Source organism: Cervus elaphus, chromosome 20, assembly GCF_910594005.1.
Source record: "Cervus elaphus chromosome 20, mCerEla1.1, whole genome shotgun sequence".
NCBI classification, from domain to species: Eukaryota; Metazoa; Chordata; class Mammalia; order Artiodactyla; family Cervidae; genus Cervus; species Cervus elaphus.
Window position 1 is genome coordinate 71,831,903 of NC_057834.1, and position 24,956 is coordinate 71,856,858.

The window sequence follows — 24,956 nt, forward strand, 5'->3', positions numbered from 1 at the left end:
TAATGCTTACCTTCCTCTAGCCTCTCCAGTTACTTTTCCACAGTCACCTCTCTTTGCAGCATCATTGGCTTTAGTTTTGCCATTTCTTTGGGGCTTCCTTTCCTTATAAGGGCTCCCGTAAACCTTAAAATAAATGTGTCTGTTTTTTAATCTGTTAATCTGTCTTATGCCAACTTAATTCTTAGGCCCAGCCTAAGAATTTTACCTCTAAGAGGGTAGAGATAAAATTTTACCTCCTCTATAGAGGTAAACCCCAGGTACATGCTATTTTGTTAGTGTACAGCATACAATGCTAGTTGTTTACATCCCCGTTTTCTCACATAGAAGTAGAAGCCTGCTACGAGAACCAAGTGATAAACTTGATATGCAGTGTTGCTCATGGATGAAAGCCCTTTTCTTTAGCTTCAGTTAGTTTAGTTCAGTTGCTCAGTCATGTCTGACTCTTTGCAACCCCATGGACTGCAGCACGCCAGGCCTCCCTGTCTATCACCAACTCCCGGAGTTTACCAAACTCATGTCCATTGACTCAGTGATGCCATCCAACCATCTCATCCTCTGTCGTCCCCTTCTCCTGCCTTCAATCTTTCCCAGCATCAGGGTCTTTTCAAATGAGTCAGCTCTTCGCATCAGGTGGTCAAAGTATTGGGAGTTTCAGCACCAGTCCTTCCAATGAATATTCAGGACTGACTTCCTTTAGGATGGACTGGTTGGATCTCCTTGCAGTCCAAGGGACTCTCTAGAGTCTTCTCCAACACCACAGTTCAAAAGCATCAATTCTTCGGCGCTCAGCTTTCTTTATAGTCCAACTCTCACATCCATACATGACTACTGGAAAAACCATAGCTTTGACTAGACGGACCTTTGTTGACAAAGTAATGTCTCTGCTTTTTAATATGCTGTCTAGGTTGGTCATAACTTTTCTTCCACGAAGTAAGCGTCTTTTACTTTCATGGCTGCAGTCACCATCTGTAGTGATTTTGGAGCCTCAAAAAATAGTCTTTCACTGTTTCCACTGTTTCCCCATCTATTTGCAGATTAAACTGCCATTTATTTCCCACTGCAGTCTATGGATGATGCTAACAGGAATTATGTGGAAAAAGATGTCCCATGGTCAATCACATCCTGGAAACACTGGATTCCTTTAGTGTAAGCCTTCCTAGAACTATCAAATTAATGTACATGGTGATTCTCCAGGGAAGGGATCTTCTTCACACCTCAAATGTGAGGTGAGGCAATTTTTAATTTATAGGGAAGAAAAAAATCAAGGAGAAACATTTTTTTTTTTTATTGCGATAGGAATAACCGGGCAGTTAGGAAAATACTTCTATTAGTAGGTTTAGGGTAACTTAGAAATCTGATGATCTGAAACTTCCCCATGTCATAAAATCTTCCCTAGGACTGATATGATCTTTCAAGGTCCCCTGACTATTTGGCAGCATTTGTGAAGTACCCCTAAAGTTTTTTCATGACTTTTCTAAAAAAAGGAATTCATTTCAATAAAACCACATTTGATAAAACTTTTTGAAAATGAGACACTGGGTGCCAAAAAGGGCTTCTGAATTTTTATTTTTGTATTTTTCAAGTCAAGACTGTATGAACTCTGTATGAACTATCTAGGATTTATGTACCAGAATAAAAAGAATGAGCAAAGATTGTATAGGATATCTGATTCTTTTTTAATCTGAACAGAAAATAAGTAAGTATACAAGTTTGCTAAACAGAAGTTGTAAAAACTGAATGTTATGTATTATGGAATCAGTACAAGTTTTACTTCGGTAGTTGGTGATTCTTAAGAGTTAATTCTGCAAAAAAACCAAAACCAGTTATGCAAAAACAAGAATATAAAAAGCCCCTTTCTGAATCCCAGTTTGATAAAACTGATTTCATATCTAGCTTATTGATAAGACTCAACTGCAGTTCTCCCTGTGCAAGTAATACACACAGTCATTAATGGTGGTTTGGTGAGATAAAATTGATTTCTCTTAGGATAGAGTTCAATATAATAACCCAAATATAAAAAAGTTATTAAAGATTCACAGAGATAAACCAGTGCCTCAGGAAACATAATTCACCCACGTGCATAATTGTATAACATATTTCTTAAACATACAATCACGGTCAAAGACAGTGATAACATTGCATACTCAGTGCTTCACTTCATGTAGTGCATTCTTATGGCTCACCTGGAGTTTAACACCATGTAACCACCATGCATCTAATGAATGGGCTTCTAACATACACAAATCCACTCAATTCATTAAAAATTCTAAAAATCTTAGAAGACTTTGAACTTGACATGTAAGGACTTTGTGTCTTAATATCCCAATCACTGAGCAGACTAGGTGGAAACACAGTAACCCTCCCCTGTAAAGCAAGACTGCACATGTACTTTCATTGCATCATCACAAAGAACCCCCAAAACAACTCAATACTGAAGATTGTGAGGGGCATATTTATTACTTAGGCAAAGAAAATTCAAATGGCTTTCCTGGAGTCCAGTGTACCCCATGACATATGCCAGAAATGAGGATAACTGCGGCAGCCAATGGAATCTGCCACAGCGTCATAAACGCAATCATGCCAAGATGCACATTTTGATAGAACACTGTGATTTGTTTCCCGCTATCATGGGACACAAGAAAATGAAACTCAAGACTCTGGTTAGAACAGGACAAGTGATGACCCCAGTTTTAAATAGGGTTCTTCATTGAAGGAAAAGAGAGCCATAAAAGTCAAAGTAGCTGACTTCAAATGGTTTACATCCCAGGATGAATCAGGTTATACTGATTTAAGCCCAATTTAATTTAGGCAGGTTTTTAACCACAAGAATAAGGACATTCTTAGTACATATTAATAATTAAACCAACATATACACAATTAGCAATATCCTATATAATATTAAATGTTTCAATAACTTGTTCTCGATTATTTTGTACCTAATTTGTTGCTTTGTCTTAAAAAACAAGCTCAACTTTATTTTACAATGTACTTTGTATTTCTAATTGTATTCTGTAATTATTTCATTGAAGCTGGTACAATACAGTTCTCCAGATTCTAGGAGCCAAATTCAACTGTATCTTCTGTTATCTGTTTGAATTCATAATTGCCTCTGCCATCCATATGCAGGTAGTACTATGGGAAAGAAGGGAGAAAGAAATCAATAACTGAGAATCTTCTTTCAGTCAGGAATTTATGTAGAGGTTATCATACAAGAAAATGACTGGAAACAATCATTTTAAGCCACTAAAATTTTCAAAAGTTTATACTCAGAAATGCAAACCATTTTCCAAGGACAGACTAAATGACGAAGTCTGCTCTTTTTAAAAAAAGTCACAAAATACCTCTGCTCACAGCGGATATAGCACTTTCCATTATGAGAACTAAAACACCAGACTTCCTTATTTATTTTAAAGGGACCAAATCTGTAAGCATCCCACTAATTAGAATGCTTCTGTCACTCCACAACCAAGGATCTGCTCAACAGAGGTGCAGCTGCAATATGTGCAAGCCTATCAGACAGGACAGCCTCTAAAACATTTACTTTAGCCGGTTTCCCAGATCAGTTCAGAACCTCTGACTTAAGGCTTTTTGTTCCTCTGTTGACTTGGCAAAGGAGGAAAAGAGCCCATATAATTCCATCCTACAAAGATGCTTAGGATAGCAGCTACAAAGCCTTCTGTTTTATTTAGTGGTTTTCTGTTTACTAAAAAGATCTTCTTTTTCTCAGTTTTCTATATTGTTATTTTAAGCTATTTTGGACTCAACACTGCAGTTCTTTGTATCACCCCTCCATCACATGGGCACTGATCCGGTGGTTACTTTGCTACTTGTCTCCACCTCCAGGAGAAGAGGCAAGGGGAAAGCCAAGTCCTTGCACTGTCCCAAGGTTGTAACATTTATGGACTTCTGTGAAAACACAAAGGCTTGGATATATTTTTAACTACTTTGATATCCAGTTAGTTTTCTATTCAATTAACAAAAATGGGAAAATTATAATGCGCCATTACAAAACTATCTTTAAAAGTCAACAGCTATACACAATTTCATTAAAGTTTATTAAGAACTTTCATACAGGCTATGTCTGATCCACATGGTAACCTATGAGACAACTGGGCAAGGATCTGTAACTCTATTATACAAAGGAAACACTGTCAGAAACAGTGTTGCCTGAACCCAGGTATTCTGACTTCAAATTCCATGATCTTCCTTTAACCATCTGTACACTATTGTTTGGACCATAATATTCCTTAGAGCAGAGACAGTACTCTGTATCCCTCATAACACTTAGCCCAGTATTTGGCTTTTTTTAAAAAAGGAGCTCAATCAGGTGTATTTTATGGGACAAGATAGCCTTATCATGTTCCAATTTTTCTCAAACCCTTTCTTTTACCTGAAATTTCTGTATCATTTAGGAAGGAAAGGGGGAAGGAAGGAAGGAAAGAAAGAGAGAAAAAAAGAGAGGGAAGGAGGAAGAAAGAGAGTGAGAGAAAGAAAGCAGGGAGAAAGAAAGAAAAAAAGAAAGGAAAGGAAGAAAAAATGAACTAAGCTGGGTTTATTCTTCAGGGTTGATCACTTTACATTAGGAGAGGGAAAGAACTGCTATGGTGAGAATGGCACTATGACCCTGCCGGCCAGCCTGAAATGCTGTAAATCTCACTGTAGTACCTGTGTAGATCAGAGTGACCACTTAATGAAGTCTGTTTTATTATTTTATTATAGTGTGTGATGATAAACCAGCTGACATTATAGTTTCCTCCTTGTAGTTCTGATGCTGTTCTAAAGCTGTCCCTAAACTTTTTGCCATCTGATCCTTCTTAAGACTCTCTTTCTTTTTGGTCAATAGAGAATGGTTAAGAAAAGGTTGTGATTAGATTATGTACATTTTAGTCAGTAACAGTGTATTATGTAACAGTGATTTATAAAACTGGAGAATCATTAACTGGTTCTCTAATACCTTTCCTATATAACTAAAGACTATCCATATTAATATATATTATAGCCCTCAAAATTGACAACTACAATAATATTTATAAAAATGCTATTTTATAGCAATGAATTAGAATCACCTTTTCCCCTTAAATTATATATCTATAATGGAACACACACCAAGAAATCTAAAGTCATAATCACCTAAATTCATATATGAAAATAAAACAAACTCTCACTATACCATTCAATGTAAGAAATACAAACCTCATGGTGTTTCCAAAGAGATTTTCTATGTGACACAGTGAAGAGGGTAATGCCAACCTAATACAAGGAAAATGATTTAGGTTTACATCAATAACACAGAATTACAAATTAAATTAGTCTATATAATTTAAGCTGTTAAGATGACTGGCTTCAGTAGCTATAGTTAAAAATCAACTGATACCAAATGTTTAAAGTAACACAAAGTATAGGCCATCAACTACATAATAAAAACTAACAAGTATCAATAGAGACTAAGAAAGAAAAAAAACTAAACTAACAGTTACTAGCTTAATTAAGTGTATTATTTTGTTTGGGGCACAAAATATATATCCTAGCATATTTTCTATTTTATTGCGAAAAATATATGAAAAGAGCATAAGGATGGTAAAAATGGCAAAAGGTCAAAATCAGGAAAATAAAATCCATATAATATTGCCTACAGTAAATCTGTTTTTCAAATACAGTATAATCTTTACTGGAACCCCTTATTTTGGAACATGTCTTAGAATTTGGATTTTGGAAAAGCAGCATTTACCACTCCGAGAGGGTTCTGAGGTAGAATTCTGAAATTAAACACATCAATGTTTCTGCAGCAACACATATGGACACGGACATTCAGTAAGATGAATATCAATAAAAGGGCTTAAAAATCTTCTATTAGTTCAGGCCAGCTCTAGCTACCCAGTAAGCTTGCCACAAAATAATGAAAAATCTTTTTCAGTTTTAAAAGCTTACTGGATTTTAGACTGTGAATTAGGGTTTATGGACCATTCTTCAGATTTTCAAAACATGAAGAGACGTAGCTAGTTGCTCTGGATCGGTGATTCTCAACCGGGGAGAAGAGGCAGGGGACACATTTCAAGGTCTTCTGATTGTCAAAACTAACAGTGCTAGAGACATCTAATGAGTTGAGATCAGAAATGTTCCCAAACATCCCACAAAGCAGAGGACAGCCTTCCACAACTAAGAATAATCCACCCCAAAATGTCAATAGTGCTGAGACTGAGCAACCCTGCTCTAGGATCACTGTTTCTCAACATAGGTCTCTCGAGGCTGAGAAACATGCTAGGGTAACCAGGAAATCTCCACCATGAGTTCCAAATCTTATTTTCATTTTGATAATTAAAAAGAATTTGGGTAAGTATATTCTTCTTATCACTTCTATCATGAGATTTAAGTGTCCAAGTTCATGTATACACTTCTGCTGGTACCATGTGATGACTTAAGCTGGTATCACTTAAAACTTTTAATGTGTAATAAGTTCCGGTGCCAAATGAAAGGTTATCAGACAGGTCAGAAACTGCATGACAAGTATACTGTCAGTAATTAATAAAACACATATTTCAATGGTGCAACACAGATGTGATTTTTGAAAGCTTATTTCAGATATTATTTCTCATAATTGTAAAACAATGAGATCAGATCTCAACTGAATGAAGGCATTCTTTATTAGAGAATTACTTAAGTCAAAATACACAAGCAAAATTCAAAACATAAGATCTGGACCTCATATTATATTTGCATCTCACATTAAATCCAAACTAGTAGTTTAGTTTCAGCAAAATAGTATCAAATGTCTTTCTAATGCTGCAATTTTGAAACTGTGTTTTAAAATTTCTTCTGTACTTAATTTGTAATATTGTATTGGTTTTGTAGCTGTAAGTGAGTTTTAAGTTCATACCTCATTTCATGTTTATCCATTTTCAAGTGCCATTAAAGTAACACAATTTATCAACTGGGGGCCCCACAGGAAATTTTTTCTTTTAAATGGAATCTATACACAGGAGAATTGCATATTTTATGGGGACTTGCAGCCTACAGCTAGATACAAGAGGAAACTGCATGGAGCTTCTAAGTCACTAATCAAATAGAGACTACATTGTTTTATGTATAAGAGAATTCCACAAACACCTCTTAATACCTTCAAATCTGAAAATCTGTATAGACAAATGGATTAAAAAAAAAAAAAGGCTACTATACTAAAAGAAGCCTTGGTAAAATATTGACCAGGCCAGACAAAAAAAAAAAGATACATTAAAAGTTGCCAAATAATTAGCCAATTTTTTTTAATTTTCTTTATAAAAAAACAAACAATATTTAGGTAAAGCTAATGGAACAAATTAAGAAAAGATCAGTTTATTAACACTGAGGATAGGGAATGAGATAAAAGGGGAAAAAATTTAAATATTTATTTTATATCTAACACATGGCTAAAAAGAATTATATACAGAACTCACTGACAATTATCTCTTCTACTTGTATCTATTTATCAGTTTAAAATCTTTATTAAAGCAAGGTACCTTCCTTTGATAGTAATTTTGTCACTTCATAACTTGGAATCTTCTCTTTGGATAGATATTTGGTTGGACACAGTAAACTGGGAGCAGGGACTGAGAATTTATCACACTTACCTTTCGACAATGACTGTAAATGTAGTCTTCCACATCCACACTAACTGCACTTGTACATTCATCCAAAATAGCAAACTGGGGCTTATGATAAAATAATCTTGCCATCTGAAGCATGAAAGGAAATGCTCTGTATAATCAAATATCACACTACTGAATAAGATAAGTAAGCTAAAACAGATTTACTTTAAATATGCATTTATATTCTATGTAATCCTATATGTTTACATATATTATATGTAAACAAAAAAGGAAATATATTCTAATTCAAAAAAATCTACTTCTCAGAGACAAAAACAACATAAAGAAACTTGATTGCTTTCATTGTCTTCCCAAGCAAAGGGAAAAATGTAACACATGGGAAATACTGTTAAGAGTAAAGCAAAAGCTCTTGACTGAAAGGAGATGAAGTTGAGTTTTAAATTAATAGTAAAAAAATCTCTAAACAAGATTAGAGGATACACATTTTAATGAAATCTTAGAATTCAGACTATAGATAACTCAGATGCAAAAACTATTTTTAAGCAGTCTGTTGCTTAAGTAATGCCAACTAATATTAAGTTGCCAATTTATACTCCTACCAATAATGTTTGAGTGCACATGTTGTATATACCCCTGTGGTCAATATTGGGCATGCTCATTTTTAAAAGTCTATGCAAATTTTATAAGTGAAAATTAACATCAAGACTGTTATAGCTTAACATTTCTTTGATTAGCAGGAATGCTGAACATGTTGCTGTTTATTTTCCATATGTATTTTATTTTCCAGGATTATTTATCCCGACCCATTGTCTAACAGATATTCCAAATTGTCACCTGCCTCCTAACACCAATCTCGATGATATAAAGTGGGCACTTTCTATCCTTGCCCAATTTATCTTCTCTGCAACACTGAACTCAGGTAACCATTCCCTCCTTGAGAAAGTGAGAGTGAGACCATGGAGTTTCAAGTGTCTTAAGCTGTTTTCTCAAGTTCCTTTTCCAGCATTTTCTCTTCTGCTGGACCATTAAATGTTGGGGTCCCTGAGGGTTAATTTCTAGGCCCTCTTCTCTTTTTCCTATTTTGTTTCTCTGAGTGATCTTTTCAAGTCTCATGATTTCAAATATTATTTACATTTGTAAACTCCCCCAAATATCTCTCCCACCAATACCGCTATTCTAATTTCTAGGTTGATACATACAAATTCCTATTTAATCTTTCTATTTGGATATCTTACAGGACTCACAGACTTTAAACATCTAAAACTCAACGGATTTTCTAGATTTCCCCCTTAAATCCATTCATCCATTTCCTCCACCCCATAGTGAACACTTCAGAGCAGCTGCTCGAGCTAGAAAGCTGTCAGTCCTCCTTGTTCTCCTCCTCCTCCCCCAGCCCCATTTTTAGTCCAAGTCAGCCCTGTGACATCTACTCACTTTACTCCAGCTTACAATCATGTGCTTAGCCCAGAGCGTAATCTTCTGCCTGGATAACCACAAAGAGCCTCCTGCTTCCTCCTTTGTGCCTCTTTAATTCTCCATGTAATCAGAGATGATCTTCCAGAAATGTGAGAATTTCATTCTTCTACTTAAAACCCTTCAATGATTTCCCATTTTGCTTAGAATAAAATCCAAACCCCTTACCATGACCTACAAGATGCTGCACAACCGTATTCCTACTCACTCGCTAACCTCAACATTCCAGCACCATCATCTCCTCTCAACGACCAGGAGACAAGGTGTCACAGGCCTCAGAGGCTTAGGACATGTCACTTTCCTCGTGTCTCAAACGCCTCACTCTGCTCCTTGTTATCATTCAAACTTCTGCTTAACGTCACCTCAGACAAACCTACCTGATCCCTCCCAACCCAAGTGGGTCCCTTTCGTAACATCTCTGTAGTTCTTCACACAGCATAAACTACATTGTCTGTTTCTTCATCTATCCCTTAGGCTGTAATACTCACAAAAGCCAAGATTCCATTTTAATGACTACTGCATACCTAACACCTGTATAGTATAGCAGATATTCAAATATTTGATCAATGAATAACCAAAACAGCTTTCTTGGGAGTTTACACTTTATTTATAAAGGGTGAGGAAGGGGAAACAGCAATGACAGACTATCAAGAAGTTCAGCTGTGCAGAGAATGAAAGGGGACCTTTGGTTAAGGGAGTTTGGTTTTTAGGTCAAAGAGACCTGAAAATATCTTTCTGAAAGAGAACTAGAAGAAATTAAATATAGGTGGGTGTGTGTGTCAGGGTGGTACAGAACCGAAGGAAAGGGATGTGATAAAAGTTGGAGGAGGGAGGATCCAAAAACACAGATGGAAACAGTTAGCCTATTTAGGCTTTCTCAAGAGGAAGGATGACATATCCTCCACAAATAGAGGAAACAGGAGTTCAGGACAGCCCAGTGCAAAGTTATTAAGAGAAGTGGTTATTTGAAAGCATTCAAATGCCCCTCCTCTGCGTTCCCAAGGATTGCTTTGCATTCCTTTGTCTCCACACTTATCACACTATATGGAAATTTTCTCATCATGTGTCTTTCTCTCTCCTACTATGTGGTTAGCCACTTGGTATTGCAATACAAGGAGATTTTGAAGAATATGAACACTGCAGTCATACTGCAAGCCACCCACCACCTTCTACCAGCTGTAACATTTACTAGATATCTTTGCCTGGCAAGCCACTTAACTGTTCTACAGTTCTATCCCCTCTGTGGAATGGGACTCTTATAGCTCTCATCTCACAGAACTGCTGAGAGAACGAAGTGAGATAACCTGTGTAAAGTGCTTGGCATATTGCCTATCACCTATTAAGCACTCAATAAAAATTAGCTGTTTCTTAACTGAAATAACAGCTTCTCTTTCTTCTCTAAGGAACAGGAGGTGAGTTATTCTGCTGAGAGTGGTGGGGTAATAATGGGGTAGAAAGCCTGAAACTGGTAGTTCTCATATGATTATCATGAAAAATGAGACAGAGGGACAAAAATCAGTAAAATGACTGCCAAGACATGCTGTGAGTGCCTGAAAGACTGGAAACCATGGAAGGGCAGTGGCAGCAATCCATCTCTTTCTCTGACTTTTTTTCCAGCAGTGCTCAGAAGTCCATGCACAAAAATGCCAAGGCAAACTGCTCTTAGGTCAGTATTTAAATAATATGAGAAAACAAAAAGTGAAAAAGGAAGTTAAGGGGAAGAGATCATTTGTTCATTTAAGAAATATCTCCTGTGTACCTCCCATGTGCCAGGGCCTGGATTATTAAGTCTGCTGGATGGGAAAGAAGGCAGAGTCAAAAGGGAACTGATCAATTGTAGAAAAGGAATGGGTCAATATTAGAGAGATCTCAGTGAGTTTGAGGAACGGGAACAACTGCCAATAATGTAAAAGAAGTAATTACATAATGGACTTTAAAAAACACTAAAAAATCTTATGACAGTGGAATCTCTGGTAAGAGGCTTTGGACCTTTCTTCATACTTTTATAAATATTTCAACTTTTCTATCATATATACTTTTTCATTTAAAAAAAAAATCACTAAAGAGGAAGAGGAAGGAATAGTGGAGCAGAGGGACTCCCCTGCTGGTCCAGTGGCTAAAACTTCACGTTCCCAATGCAGGGGGCTCAGGTTCTATCCCTGAGCAGGGAACTAGACCTCACACACCACAACTAAGAGTTGGCATGCTGCAACTTAAAAAAAGATCCTTCATGCTGTGACTAAAGATCCTGTTTGCTGCAACTCAGACCTCATGCAGCCAAATAAATATTAAAGAAAGAATAGTGGAGCAGAAAAGATGACTATGAGTCAAAGAAATAAAGCAGACCAATCTATAATATTATTTGGAGCAACCCTGGCTGATGATGGTGCTGGACCCAAATGAGTGTAATAAAGGAAAGAGACATGTCACCCAATCACTCAATGCCCAATCACTTCAAATTCTCACTCCTCCAACCCAATATCTACCTTGAGAATGGCTGATCTCTCTCTTCTGTTCATGATTTATTCATCAGTCTAGATTAATTTCACCTTATAGCACTAGCCAAACGAATCACAATATTAGGTTGATATTAAGTTCATAAAGAATGGGTATAAATTGGGGGAAAACAACATGCAAAACGTTCCTCACAGAGTGGGAGGTAACCATAAGGCTGAATATAACCTGAAGATAAAGAGTAAGCAATTTAGCAATACGTCAACTCTTTTGCTAGGTTTCCTCGGCTACAGTTTTCCCTCATTTACACAAAATTTACACTCCCTCCCTCCAAAATTCCTCTGGATCTGCTCAAATTATGGTACTAGTTAGAAAATGACTCTTTAAAAGTTATCCCTCTTTACAGAGGACTCCACGAATCACTCTTAATATGCTGTGTTTTATAGCCATGTTGGATTGGGATAAGTTTAGTCAATTATAGAAAAATTAAAACAATTCCTTTCAAATGTTTCTTTATATTTTTATATTAGGAAATTTTTGAAATTCTAAGTAACTTTTAGTAAATATTGAGCTCTGAAACAAGAATACATATACTGATAGAGGGAAAGGGCAAGAACAGAACAAAGAATAAAAAGAAAATTTAACACCTCTAACACCTTCAGCTACTTTAGAGAGAACAGCCTGAGTAAGACAGAGAGATGTCTACAGGGAAAAAAGTACTAAAAGGGATCTCACAACCCAACCAGGACCAATGTGCTACAAAGTTCCCCTAACTTTTAGAAAAACAGATTAATGGTATATAATTGGATCTGCATCTTTTCCTTTCAAGGGAATATTTATGAATTTTTCAGAATTCTAAATCTACATGCAGATTATTCTTTTATTATCATATAAACAACTATCCCATGATCACTGATAAATAAAAAGATTAATAAAGCGGTGTGCCCTGATTGTCACAATGCTGGATTCTAAGAGCGGACTTCAGGCAGGCAGCTGCACTGCCGCGCAGGGTCTTCAGAGCACACTCACCGCCATTCTCTGCTTCTCTCCACCACTCAGCACGTCCATCCAGTCCTGAACACTGTCCCAGCCACCTTCACGTTCAAGGATATGACTCAGCTGGACATTATCTAAGTATTCCTTCAGTACCTTTCAGCAAAATGATTAAAGATGAAATCGTGTTTAATATAAACCGACATTCTCTGTCTTGCTTTATTTTTGAAACTGGAATTGCTATAATTCTATTGCCAATATCACTAAAAAAGGTACATTTCACCAAAGAATGTGGAAAGGTAAACCAAAAACTCTTTTACTTCCTATTTATAGTAATTTTGACAAAATAAATCTAGCCGCTTAAAAAGAATAACATTATTATGTACAATTAAGGGATGAGGACAATGGGGAAACAAATAATAGTGTAAAGATGACATTAAACATTCAACAGTCATATTTAAGCAAAATGGTTAACATCTTACCACAACCTGTAAAGTTATAATTATTGATAAAGTTTTAGAAGTCTTTACAAAAGGTTAGGATTAACCACTTGGCATCTAAAATACTTAATTGATTAAGATAAAGACTCTGAAATGGAGTGTTTTCAGTAAATCTAGTATATAAACATTTCCTTACGAGGTCAGAAATCCCCTTCTTTTTCTGATCTTCCTTTCCATCTGGATATATCACTTGGTCTCGAAGTGTTCCAAGGGTCATATAAGGTCTCTGATAGTAAAAGAGCAAAAATCATTAGAGTAAACTTATTAAAAACAAAAGATCTTTAAACCAAAGATTATAAAATAGCTCAAGCAAGGTCTTACCTGAGGAACATAAAATAACTTTCCTCTCTCAGGTTTAGTTAGACGTCCTCCAAAAAGAGGCCATAACTATAAAAGCAGAGGAAGAGGAACAGTGGTAAATTTCACAATGCGGTATAGATGATAAGGCAAAGTAAGACTGCAAAATCCTAAGGCCAGTTTTTACTTACTTCACCAAGAACACGGAAAAGTGAACTCTTTCCACAGCCATTTGGACCACAGATTAGAACATTGGCCCCAGATCGAACCTGAAAAAAAATCAGTCTATGAATTAATTAAATAGAACATATACACAATGAACATTTCCTTAGAGTCAAAGAAGCTAATGATAAGCTTTCCATTTTGTCTACAGATGTGATATTAGATAGAGGCAGTGTACGGTATGGATGAAGAGGCCTTTTATTTTTGTTTACTTTCCATTTTTACTCAGTCACTTCTTTCCCTCACTTAAAAACCACTATTGATTGACATCAACTTAAATCTCAATCAGAATACAAAGAGCTAAAGCTTGAATTCTTGAAAACAGCAATTGTGTATATACACAATCTTTTTTTTAAATGCAGTTGTACTATATATACTATTCTATAACTTATTATTTAACAATCTATCACAGATATATTCATATTCTCCCCATTCTTTTCTTAATGCCTGCACTGTATTCCATAGTAAGGATGTATCAAAATTTATCTAAATACTCTCCTTTTGTTAAGTATTTAGGTCATCTGCATTTTGTTTGCTTTTTAATAATACTGCAATGAAACTCCAAGTCAGCAAGCAAACTGATACACTAGTGAGAAATATTTCTATAGATCAGATTCTTAGAAATTATAACTTGCATCGAAGTATATGTGTATTATAAATATTTATATGTTCACCAAATTGTTCTGCAAGAATGTAAAGATGGAAGTTAAATGCAAAAATGTCAAGAGGGACGGAGTTCTAAGTTTATATAATGTGAGTTAATCAAACCTGTGATGAATCAAAAACCCTGGGTCATAATTCTAGCCTTCACAGCAATGGAGCACAGCAGGAAAGACATCAGAGATGAGGTACCCTAGCAGCGGGACCTGCCTTTTTAAAAACTGTTGAGTCTTAGGTTCCTATTACTTAACTCAATGAATATGTATTGAATACTAAGTGTCAGGCTCTGTTCTAAGGCAATACAGACATATTAGTGAGTAAAAGAGTACTTAATGAGTACTTTATGAGTACTCATATTAGTGAGTAAAAGAGACCAAAAAACCCCCAAACAACAACAACAACAACACACAAAAATCCTTACCCTTACCAGTATACATTCTAGTGGGAGACACATACAATGAGGAACATGAACAATAAATAAGCAAATTAAACAGTATGTCAGAAAGTAAGTAGAATGGGGGGAAAACAGATCAAGGTGAAAAACAACAACAAAAAAACCTAGGGGTTTGGGCGGGGTGCTGCATTTTTAAGCTCGTCAGGCCAGGCCTCACTGAAAATGACAACTGGGCAAAACTTTTGAAAGAAGTAAACTAGAAGCTTATTTGGAGGAAGATCATTATAGTTTCTATCCACAAAAAGGAGCTACAAAAGCTGAGCAGGAACGCACCTGCCCTGTTCAAAAATCAGAGAGGAGTCTACTAAAGAAGAAAGAGCAGGAGAGAAGAACGGGAGAACTGAGCTCAGAGAGGTAGATGTGGTGGCAGGGTAGTAACGGGCAAATCCTACAGGGCACTGTAAGCCACTGAAGGAGCTTCTCCTGATGTAATATACCGAGCCACTTGCATTATTCACACCAGTCAAAAGGTGGAAGCAACAAAATGTGGCCTACACATACAATGGAATATTACCATTCAGCCTTAAAAGGAATGAAGTTCTGTATGTGTCACAACATAAATCAACCTGAAGACATGATGTTACGCAAAAACTGCCAGACACAAAAGGACAAATATGATGACTCCATTTACATGAGGTACTCAGAACAGGCAAATTCATTGAGACAGAAAGTAGAACAGAGGTTACGAAGGACTGAGGGGTGGGGAGGAAAAGGAGCTATTGTATAATGGGTGGTTTCTGTTTGCTGTGAAGACAGTGGTGGCGGTTGCACCACACACTAAATGTACTTAATGCCACTAAATTATACATTTAAAAATAGTTAAAACAGCAAATTTTATGATCTGTGTATTTTACCACAGTTGATCTCTAACAAAATGCCACAACTTATGCACATCAATATTACAGAAGGAGCTATTGTGAATGACTTTTCCAAATGATGAGCGGTCTCTTTTTCCGAGAAACTAGAGAGTCATTTTGATGGGACTTCTAAATACATACTTCTTGCTTCTATACAACTGAAAATAGTGAATATTCCTAATAATACATTATATATAATAACTGTACTCTATTATAATAGTGATGCCTTGAGGAGTGCCTGAAGTTCAGAGAACTGTTAATTAAATGGATCCCTATCACCCTGATTTATCTAGATAATGTTAGCCATAAGTATATTTTTCCTGCACCTAACTACTTATTGTGGTTTTTACTGCCATCCTATAGCTCTCCACATTATTTGGTGCAACATGCCAGGAAACCTAGAAACCAAGTTTGTAATGATGTGTATAAATAATCACTAGAGTTACTGAAATCCTTAAATACTCTTATGGACAAAAGTCTTGAGACTCAGCATTAACTTTTCTTTACTCCACGGTAATAATGTTGGACAAAACTTCTAATTATGCCATCAGCCATGGTAAGCCAGTAATAATTTTTCCAAATTAAAGAGTTAAAAGACCGTATTTCATTCCCCCCACCCCCCGCCCCCCGGACTGAATTATGACTAAAAGCCAAGGATAACTTTCACTGAAAACCAAGTTCTTAAGAACACTCTATTACTGAGGATCCTGGATTGCTTTACTAGGGCAATGAATGCTTTGAACCACATATTTTTCTTTATTTTCAAGCAAGCCGGATAGGGAGAAAACAATCAGATGCTACAAAAAAAAAAAAAAGAAGGGTGTTTGTTGAATTTTAAAAAAAGCTACGTTAAACAAAAGTTGGAAAAGACAAAATAAATGAGAAAAAGGCAAATCTAACTTAAAATATCTTAAGTCAGAAACAGACAGAAGAAAAGCTTTTAACAGTGGACCAAGAGGACAGATGTCAAAGAAAGCTCCCAGTGGAGAAGAACACCATACAAGAATCATAGAACAGGTAAGAGCGGTATAGAATATGATCACAGAGTAAAAAAACTTAAACAAGCAGATTGTAAAATAAGACTTTCCAAAATGAAACCAAAATAAAAGCAAAAAAGTAAAGGCCTCTCTGTGGCTAAAAAAAGTGAAGTTACCAGGACTGGCCAGGAGTATACTAAAATTCAAATATAAAGGTTTTAAAGGGAAGGGCTTTGGACTAGAATGAAAAGGACAGCAGTAGTGTGGTCACCTTATGAAAAAGTGAGCAGACCAAAATCATGATCTATTTTCTCCACATATGTGTACACACAGATCCCAAATCTCTCCTCACTAGGCACAAGACAGGTGTGCATCGGAACTGCTGGTGTAGTCTCTGTCTGCATAAAGAGAGAAGTAAGGGAAAGCAGGAGAAAGGGCCCAGAGGATTCTTCAGTGGAGAAAATCTCATGGCTCTTTCTATGCGTGGGTGGTAACAATAAAGGGGCTACTGGAAATCTATCAAAGATGGGGTTTTGAGCTTTTTATTCCTGATACCAAGCCCTGTAGGTGGCCACGTACTCTGCCAACGGAACCTATTTGACTGTAGCACCCAGAGCTAAATGAAAAACACACTTCTGTAATACTTGTGCCATTAAACATTTATCAACCATATTCACATTTTCGGTACTTCCCTTTGTGTTTCCTGACTTTAAAACAAACATGACAATATATAATATTCAATACTGAGTAAGTCCCACGTACTTTACAAAACTAACACTTCACAGTTTTATAGTTTTTTAAAAAGAAAGTGGAGACATACATAATAAATATACATGCTAAAAGGAGAAAAACTTACTTATGACACTTTGAAAACAAATCCAATAACTCTACTTCTATTTTGTAAACTATCAGACAACATTCTTCAATGCAAGCAGCTGGAAATAATCTCCATATACAACACAAATTACAGAGGGCCATGAACATAGGGCATGTGGAGAAGAATTCTAGAGTTGTGCTTTCCAATACAACAGCCACTAGTCACATGTGGCTATTTAAGCGCAAATTTATTAAACTTAAGTAAAATTTAAAATTCAGTTCCTCAACTGTACTAGCCACATTTCAAAAGAGTACAATAGCCACATGTGGCTACTATACTGGACAATGCAGATACAGACCATTTCCATATCACAGAAAGTTCTACTGGACACTGTTAATTCTAGAGTAATGGTATCTGGAACTAGAGAGACAGCCCATGTAACAGACATTGATTACTATCTTCAAGATTTTCAGATGTGAACTATTCATAAAGTCACAATAGATACAAACAAAATAATAACCCCTAGGTCTGTGAGAATCTTATAAAATCATACAATAATTCTCATGTTTTGCTTTGGCTTTTTAATTTGGTCTGCTCTTTTGGTTAACAGACTCCTCTGAATCAGCATCACAGTTCACTTGGCTCAAGCTGTTTTGTGCCTTGGGTGAGGGGCAATCTGCAGTGCTATTGTGCTGGCCTCGTATGGTTTTCGTCAGTAATATAAAAAACCTATTTTGTTTTTATAGGTGCGGATCCTCCTGTGCCATCAAAACAATACCAACTCATAAATTATTTTGATTTAAAGAGACTAATGTTATATATGCAAGTTTAAATATTCATCTTACAGTGAAGATTCCAATTATCTATATCTTCTGTGGCTTTCTTGAAAGGGACTTTATTTGCAAAAAGATTTTTTGATAGCAGTATTTGAAACTTTAAAGTCCTGTCAAATAAAAATAGATTTCTGTTTCAAAGACTTATTCTTTACTTTTTCTTCCAATTATACTAAGATCTCACTGACATGCAGTACTGTTCAAGGTATACAGCACAGTGATTTGACTCCCATTCACCATGAAATGATTATCATAGTAAGTTCAGTGAACATCTCATACGGATGCCAGATTAAAGAAAACAGAAAAAAAAAAAAGTGTGTGTGTGATGAGAACTCTTAGGGTTTCCTCTCTTAACAACTTTCAAATATAACATCCAGTATTGTTTTTATATTTTGTTTGTATATTTATTATGTTGTGTATTACACCCCTAGTACTGATTTATCCGGTAACTGGAAATTTATAATACCTTGTAACTACCTTACTCCAAGGCAGTCCTACTTTACAAAGGCTTAGTTTTTAAAGCAATTTTGTGGATTCAGAGACTAAGTGAAGCCTTAAAATTCTTTTAAACATTCAGACAACAGTTTCTCAGTTCACATTTTGAAGATGATTTAAGCTTTTATATAACCATGTAAAAACTTACTTCAAAATTAAGGTCTCGAATCAAGATATCTCCATTTGGCGTTGCTAAAGGAACATGATCAAATCTATAGAAGAAATTAATAAAAAGAGAATAGTTTGACATTAAACACTAAGTAGATGTAGCTGAAAGAGAAAGGCTAATGTGTAGTTTAACAAATGTTTATGGTGCTAAAGAACGTACTTTATAATGTTATCTGTATTGATGATTTCTCCAATTCCAGGTATCAAGGGAATGTCTTGTGCTCCTTCAACACATTAAATGGAAAAATAAGTATTAAAGCATCAAGCCATGTCAGCAAAAACTTATGTGACTGAGTGCATTCATATTTACCCTTTTCCTGTTGTGAGACCATAGTGCGTTCATATTTGCCCTGATTTAAATCCTTTAGTACTTGCATTAATTCTGTAATCCGAGCAGTAAAGCTGGAATTAAAAAAGAAAAAGAAACAAAGAAAGCCATAATCAAAACTCCAAAGGCTATCTTATCTTTTATTTTTATTATTTATTTGAATATAATTGACATGTAACATTAAGTTCTTTTATTTTATACAAACCTGACTTAAGTTTCTAAACTTATTATGTAGTTTCAATGAGATCACTTAAAAGAGGTCTCACCAACATTAGTGATATTATACAAGTATCAGTGAAGCCATATACATTTTACTATTATGCTTTAGTAGGAGAGCAGGAAGATGGGACTAAGAAAAGAGGTCTCAGGGTCCCACCTCAACAGATACTGACTTTATTAATAGGCAAGCCAAGAAGGTTGTCTGCCACTAGAACTTCAAGGAATTTTCCAATAAATACTAAAAAAGGACACACACTAGTGCATTTCTTAGGCTGATGAAGCACGAACCCTGGGTTCCTGCTGGGGTGAGCTACACAGCCTTGAATAAAGCTGGCCTTTCTCTCTATGAGGACATCATTTAAGTATGCCACATGCACACTACTTTCTTGCAAACAGGGAAGAATTGGGGAGATCCTGCTCCTTCTTCCTCTGAAGAGGGGAAAAGATGAAGTGTTCTTAATATTAGAGAGAAATCATTGTGGTGATAAGAGAGAAATCAAAACTACTGACAAGAAGTTGAAAAGTATGAATGGCATGATGGTCGAGGAGAAATCACTCTAACCAGAGAAGCAAACAGTATTGTTCTGTGAATAACAAGCAGAAACTTCCTAAAGGAATGGAAGCATCCTCTATGCCAGGAAACGTAAAGGCATGAGGAAGTTATTAACAAGTTGGAAGAAAGTCAGCATTCTCAAGAAAGACTCCTCACAGTAGTTACAGCTTCTTCTATCTTGTCATGAAGACCTTAACTGCTAAAGGAGTAAAGAAGAAGGAATAGAGGAAATATGCAAATTAATCACAGGCCTGGAAAAGATCCAAAGTCATTCAACTTCTTTAGATAACCTGAAACTTCAGGTGCTTTTTTATATTATGTGTTGTGTTAAATACCATATCAAGTCTTTTATACTAGACTTTGAAATTTTGAAATATTTAATTCCATTTGATGGTCTAAGAATAATTTTACCAGATACCCTGACCGGTTTACAACTGAACTTAGAGCTACCACAAGGTAACTTTTCTTTTTTTTTTTTCCCCATTAAAATAAACTTTATCCTTGCTTATGCATTACCAGTATCAAAGACCTAAGGGGAAGAAAAGTATGGTAGGGGACAAAAAAGTCCAAATGAAAAAATTTTATTCACTAACTTAATTTTCTGTAAATTAAGGAAAGACTGTCATGATCTAACATTTCCCATCTTATTGAATACCACTATTCACAGAGCAGACAGCTTGAGAACAACTAACCTAGTTTAAGGCTCAAAACAGCTATCTTAAGGAAACATGAAAAGTACACTATCAGAAAAAAAATCTTCCTAATTTTCTATCAAAACTCGCTTCCAAGAGTAGGAAATCTGGGGATTCAGTTGCTCCTTATCTCAACCTCAATTGGTCACAGTCATTAAGGATAACATTAAAAAAAAAAGATTCTCTGCAGTTGCTCTGTATTAACAAATCTTAACTTACCCAGCCAATCGAGTCATTTCACGGCCAGCCAAAACTATCCGACCCAGAGCTTGAGACATTCGCAAAAGCATTCTTCCACTTTGGTAGTAATCCTGAAATAGAAAGAAATATTAGTTTTCACTTGTATTTCAAAGATTAAAACTAGCTTTTTTTAATTTTTATATTTAAGATTTCAATTGAGTCTGACTACCATTACCACTTTACCTCCAGAAGTTCCGAATGTGAGCTCTTAAGATGTCGAGGATGAGACAAATCTAAGAAAGGACGACTGACGACTAGGTAACCAACCACAGTGGCAAGATCTGAAACCAAACAGTTAAGATTGAAAAACATCAACGACACCTCACTTTCCCCACAAATTCCATTCTACTATCTCTTTTAAAGCATACTTACATTTGGCAATTATGCTGTCAATGAAGCCCATAGAAAACCGAAACAAAATGAAATTATGTAGGTGCTCCACCTGACAGAAAGCAAAAACAAAAAATATATATACTTCCAGTGTATTAAGAAAAATCAATCTACCATGAGGACAAAAGAAACTGTGTAATTTATGTATTCAACAAATATTTACTGAGTACCTATAATTTCCAATTACATTATACATCACATTTCATTGAGCACAACGCTGATCATAGAATAGGTGTGAAACAAAGCCTTCATGAATCCATTTTTTTGCAAACAGTGGAAAACATAAAGAATATGTGTGGTGTCCCTTGCATGAAATAGTACAGTGATACTGTATTCATAATACTGTCAGATACATATATGCAAAAATTGATCAATAATCAAAACAAACAAAAAACAGAAACAGAAAGATAATTTAGGTGAAATACTAGCTGTCTGGAAATAGCATTCAATGCTTTGCTTTAGCCGGAAACACCTGGTCTTTCTCTAAGACTTGTACTACACTCAATTTGAGCCAAGTGCTAATGTAACGCCACACAGCTTGAGTCTGTAATTTTAATCGCAGCATGCATTATCCCAAAACTGCAAGTCTAAAAATGTATTTTATTCTGCATTTTTAATATTCTTGACTTTTTCATCTATCAGATTACTCAGGCCCTGCATGATCTGCCACCGGGCTCTATCTCCAACCTCATCTACTTCTTTGCTCTTTCTCACTGAGTTCCAGAAATACTGGTTCCTCAAACAAGCTTCTGCCTCAAGCCTTTCCTTGCCTTGTTTCCTAGATTTACTGATTTTCTAGATACAAATGCCACCTTCAAGAGAGACTTTCTTGCTATCCTAAATTGCTTGGCAATAGCCCCCATTACTACCACTTTATCCCATTTTATTTTTGGTCACAGAATTCACTATGACCTTGAAAGCATATAAAATATTTGTTTACTTGTTTATTGTCTCCCCCACTAAAATGTCGGTTTCCTGAGTACAAGGTAGCTTGCTCTTAATATCTTCCACAAAAGAACAATGGCTGGAACATTTATTCAGTGAATGCCAGATGTTACATACTGAGTTCAATGATGAAGATGCAACAATGAATAAACAGACAAGGTTCCTGAGCTCATGGAATTTACATTCTAATGAAGAAGACAACCAGTAAGCAAACAAGATAATTACAAATAGTAATGTACGCTTTTAAGAAAAACAGATCATTAAAATGGGAAGTAACTGGTGAAGGTCATTTTAGATGGATTAATCAAAGAAGACATGGCCTCAAAAGGTGTTAACTTTGGGGCTGAACTCTAATGCATAAGCATGGGCAAGCCATGTGAAGAGTGAGCTAATTAACAGCAGTCCCTTAGACAATTACCTTAAATGCATTTTATCAGTGAATGCTATTAAATTTCAGTCATGTTAAATATAAAAAAGACAAAAATTCAATTTATTTAACCTTAATTTAAATAATTTAAAATAACAACTTCTTTAACCTTTAAAAATCACCTCAAATAGGTATTTGATTTCAAAACTTTCCACTAAAATGTAAGCTTCTTAAAGGCAGGATTTGGTCCATCACACACCACTGTCACCTGGACAAGCAAGACACCTTAGATAGTGCTCCGTATCTTCTGAATGAATAATCAACAAAATTAACTAAATTAAAATCTTCCACGTGGCAAGTAGATAAAAACTGAAGCATAGTTTGCATACAGTTTGCATAAGAAACAATGTTTATATTCTAAGTAAAGGGTCAGCAAACCATGAGCCACAGTTCATATCCAGCCTGCCACTTACTTTAGTAAATAAAGTTTTATTAGAACATAGCACATCCATTCATTTACATATGGCTACTCTGAAGGACAGAGTTGAATAGTTGCAAGAGAGATCATAGGGCCTGAAAAGCCTAAACCATACATGGTACTTATCTTGCCCACTACAGAAAATATTTGCTGAACTGTGCTCACAGTATTCCCAGAAATACTACAGGAACAAATTCTTTCTGTAATTATCACTAAATTTATCATTAAATAAGACTCCTAAGTAACCACTTCAAAAATACACTGACAATCTACCCATAATAAATCTACCCATTTTTATAACTGGGCAGCTTAACATATTGGTTTGATAGTTTTTAGGAAAACACAGCATAAAAATTCTTTATAGCTATTTAAAAATAAATGTTTTAAAGATTAAAGGTATATATGTATCCTGGCATAGGTCAAAAATTTTTTTCCATACATACATGAGCCTCCAACATGTTATCTTACCAGTTTTTGGAAGACTGAGTGGATTGTCTGCTTTTCTCTTTTATTTCCATTGTAAAAGGCAACTTCTTCACTATTAAGGAAAATAATTTAGCAATTAATTTTAATGTCACTTAAGCCTAGAAAATAATTTAAAATACCATATTTATTGACTAACTATTTGTATATAAACGGACACTCTGTGACTAACAGTTTATTGGGTACTTCTCAAGCCATGATCTGTACATAGCTCAACTGATCAGAGCACTGGAATATACACCCGACCGCATCACAGGCTGCACTACTGACATGAGCTGCATATCCCACATGCAGCCTGGCTGGAAAAGATGTGCTGAGCTAGTTCTGAGAAAAGTGAATAAAGAAACAAGAAGGAAGATGCCATGACATATAGGAAGGCAGGACTGGGACAGCCATCTGAGACTACAAATTGAGTCAAGATCCAGCCAGAAAGGAAAGGAGACAACAAGAGTTAGGAAAAAAACAGGTAGTGATGCATGACATATAGCCTTTAAAGGACAGAAAAACAAATTAATTCCTGCCCGCCTGACAGTTGCCAGCTCCCAGGAGGCCTAGCTGCACAGTTGTTCTTATTCTTGGAACACCACCATATCCTCACAACAATTCCTCTTTCCTTGAGCTGATCTGAATGGGTACACAGGGGCCACAAGAATCGTAACTAAGAAAAAAAGGGCATTTTATGAGTGAAGAAAGGGTCAGTGTAGTTAATTTGCAGAAGTCACGCAGCTGGCAAGTTAAACAGCTGAGATTATAACTTGTATCTGACCCTAACATCTAGTTTTCTACTCTACCCAGAATGATGCAAACTGTCCTAGCTAGCAAAGTACCTCTTACAGCAGAGGAAACGAAAGATTTACATACGAGTCTAGAAGGCAGAGTTAAAACACACAATACTTCTTAAAAGTCTCTTCCTCTACCTCAAAAATGTATGTGAACTTTATATTCTTGTCTAAAATGTACCTGTATTTTTTTTCCATCATAAAAACAAGGTAGCCCTTACCTCAACACCTTTAAGTAAATTAACTTTCCATATAGTTGCATCATGTTTGACCAGCCTTTTGCAGTTTCCTTTACGCAATAATAGAGAGCCCCAGCGTATCAGAACCCTAGTTTAACACAATTCTGTACCAAAAATTTCTTAATGCCTTCTGCCTCCTCCGCACATTTAAGTTCCTGGAGAAAGCTAAGGTGAGAACTCTACTTCTCCTGAACATTTTACTCTAAACTTAAAACCTGAAAGTTCAGAAGTTTCAAAATACCAACAACTGCCTATTCAGCATCTTTTCTCTTCCGGATCCTTCCTCCTAAGAGAAACCCAATTTTCTTAAAGTTCTGTATCCTTTTCCAGGCACCCAAATGGTTGAGGAATAGCCTCAAGCCCCCATCCAAAGGGAAAAGAGTTCCAACTGATCTAAGCCAGTGACTTTGCTGTAACTGCTTTAGTGATAATTCTGGCCAATGAGATGTGAAAAGAAAGT

General features: G+C 35.9%; 1 protein-coding gene across 2 annotated transcripts in view; it reads right to left on the reverse strand.

Annotated features, from left to right (window-relative positions):
* Window positions 1-1,547: 1,547 nt before the first annotated feature.
* Window positions 1,548-24,956, reverse strand: part of ABCD3 (ATP binding cassette subfamily D member 3) — a 76,306-nt gene continuing 52,897 nt past the window's right edge. For both annotated transcript variants that reach the window (XM_043876770.1, XM_043876769.1), the window contains exons 10-23: window positions 23,464-23,533; window positions 21,188-21,257; window positions 20,999-21,096; window positions 20,795-20,886; window positions 19,094-19,185; window positions 18,944-19,007; window positions 18,764-18,827; window positions 13,492-13,569; window positions 13,325-13,390; window positions 13,140-13,229; window positions 12,540-12,659; window positions 7,605-7,709; window positions 5,194-5,250; window positions 1,548-3,132 (exon numbers count right to left, since the gene is read on the reverse strand). In XM_043876770.1, coding sequence (XP_043732705.1) covers window positions 3,055-3,132; window positions 5,194-5,250; window positions 7,605-7,709; window positions 12,540-12,659; window positions 13,140-13,229; window positions 13,325-13,390; window positions 13,492-13,569; window positions 18,764-18,827; window positions 18,944-19,007; window positions 19,094-19,185; window positions 20,795-20,886; window positions 20,999-21,096; window positions 21,188-21,257; window positions 23,464-23,533 — 1,144 coding nt within the window. In that variant the 3' untranslated portion in view covers window positions 1,548-3,054. The remainder of the gene's footprint in view (window positions 3,133-5,193; window positions 5,251-7,604; window positions 7,710-12,539; window positions 12,660-13,139; window positions 13,230-13,324; window positions 13,391-13,491; window positions 13,570-18,763; window positions 18,828-18,943; window positions 19,008-19,093; window positions 19,186-20,794; window positions 20,887-20,998; window positions 21,097-21,187; window positions 21,258-23,463; window positions 23,534-24,956) is intronic.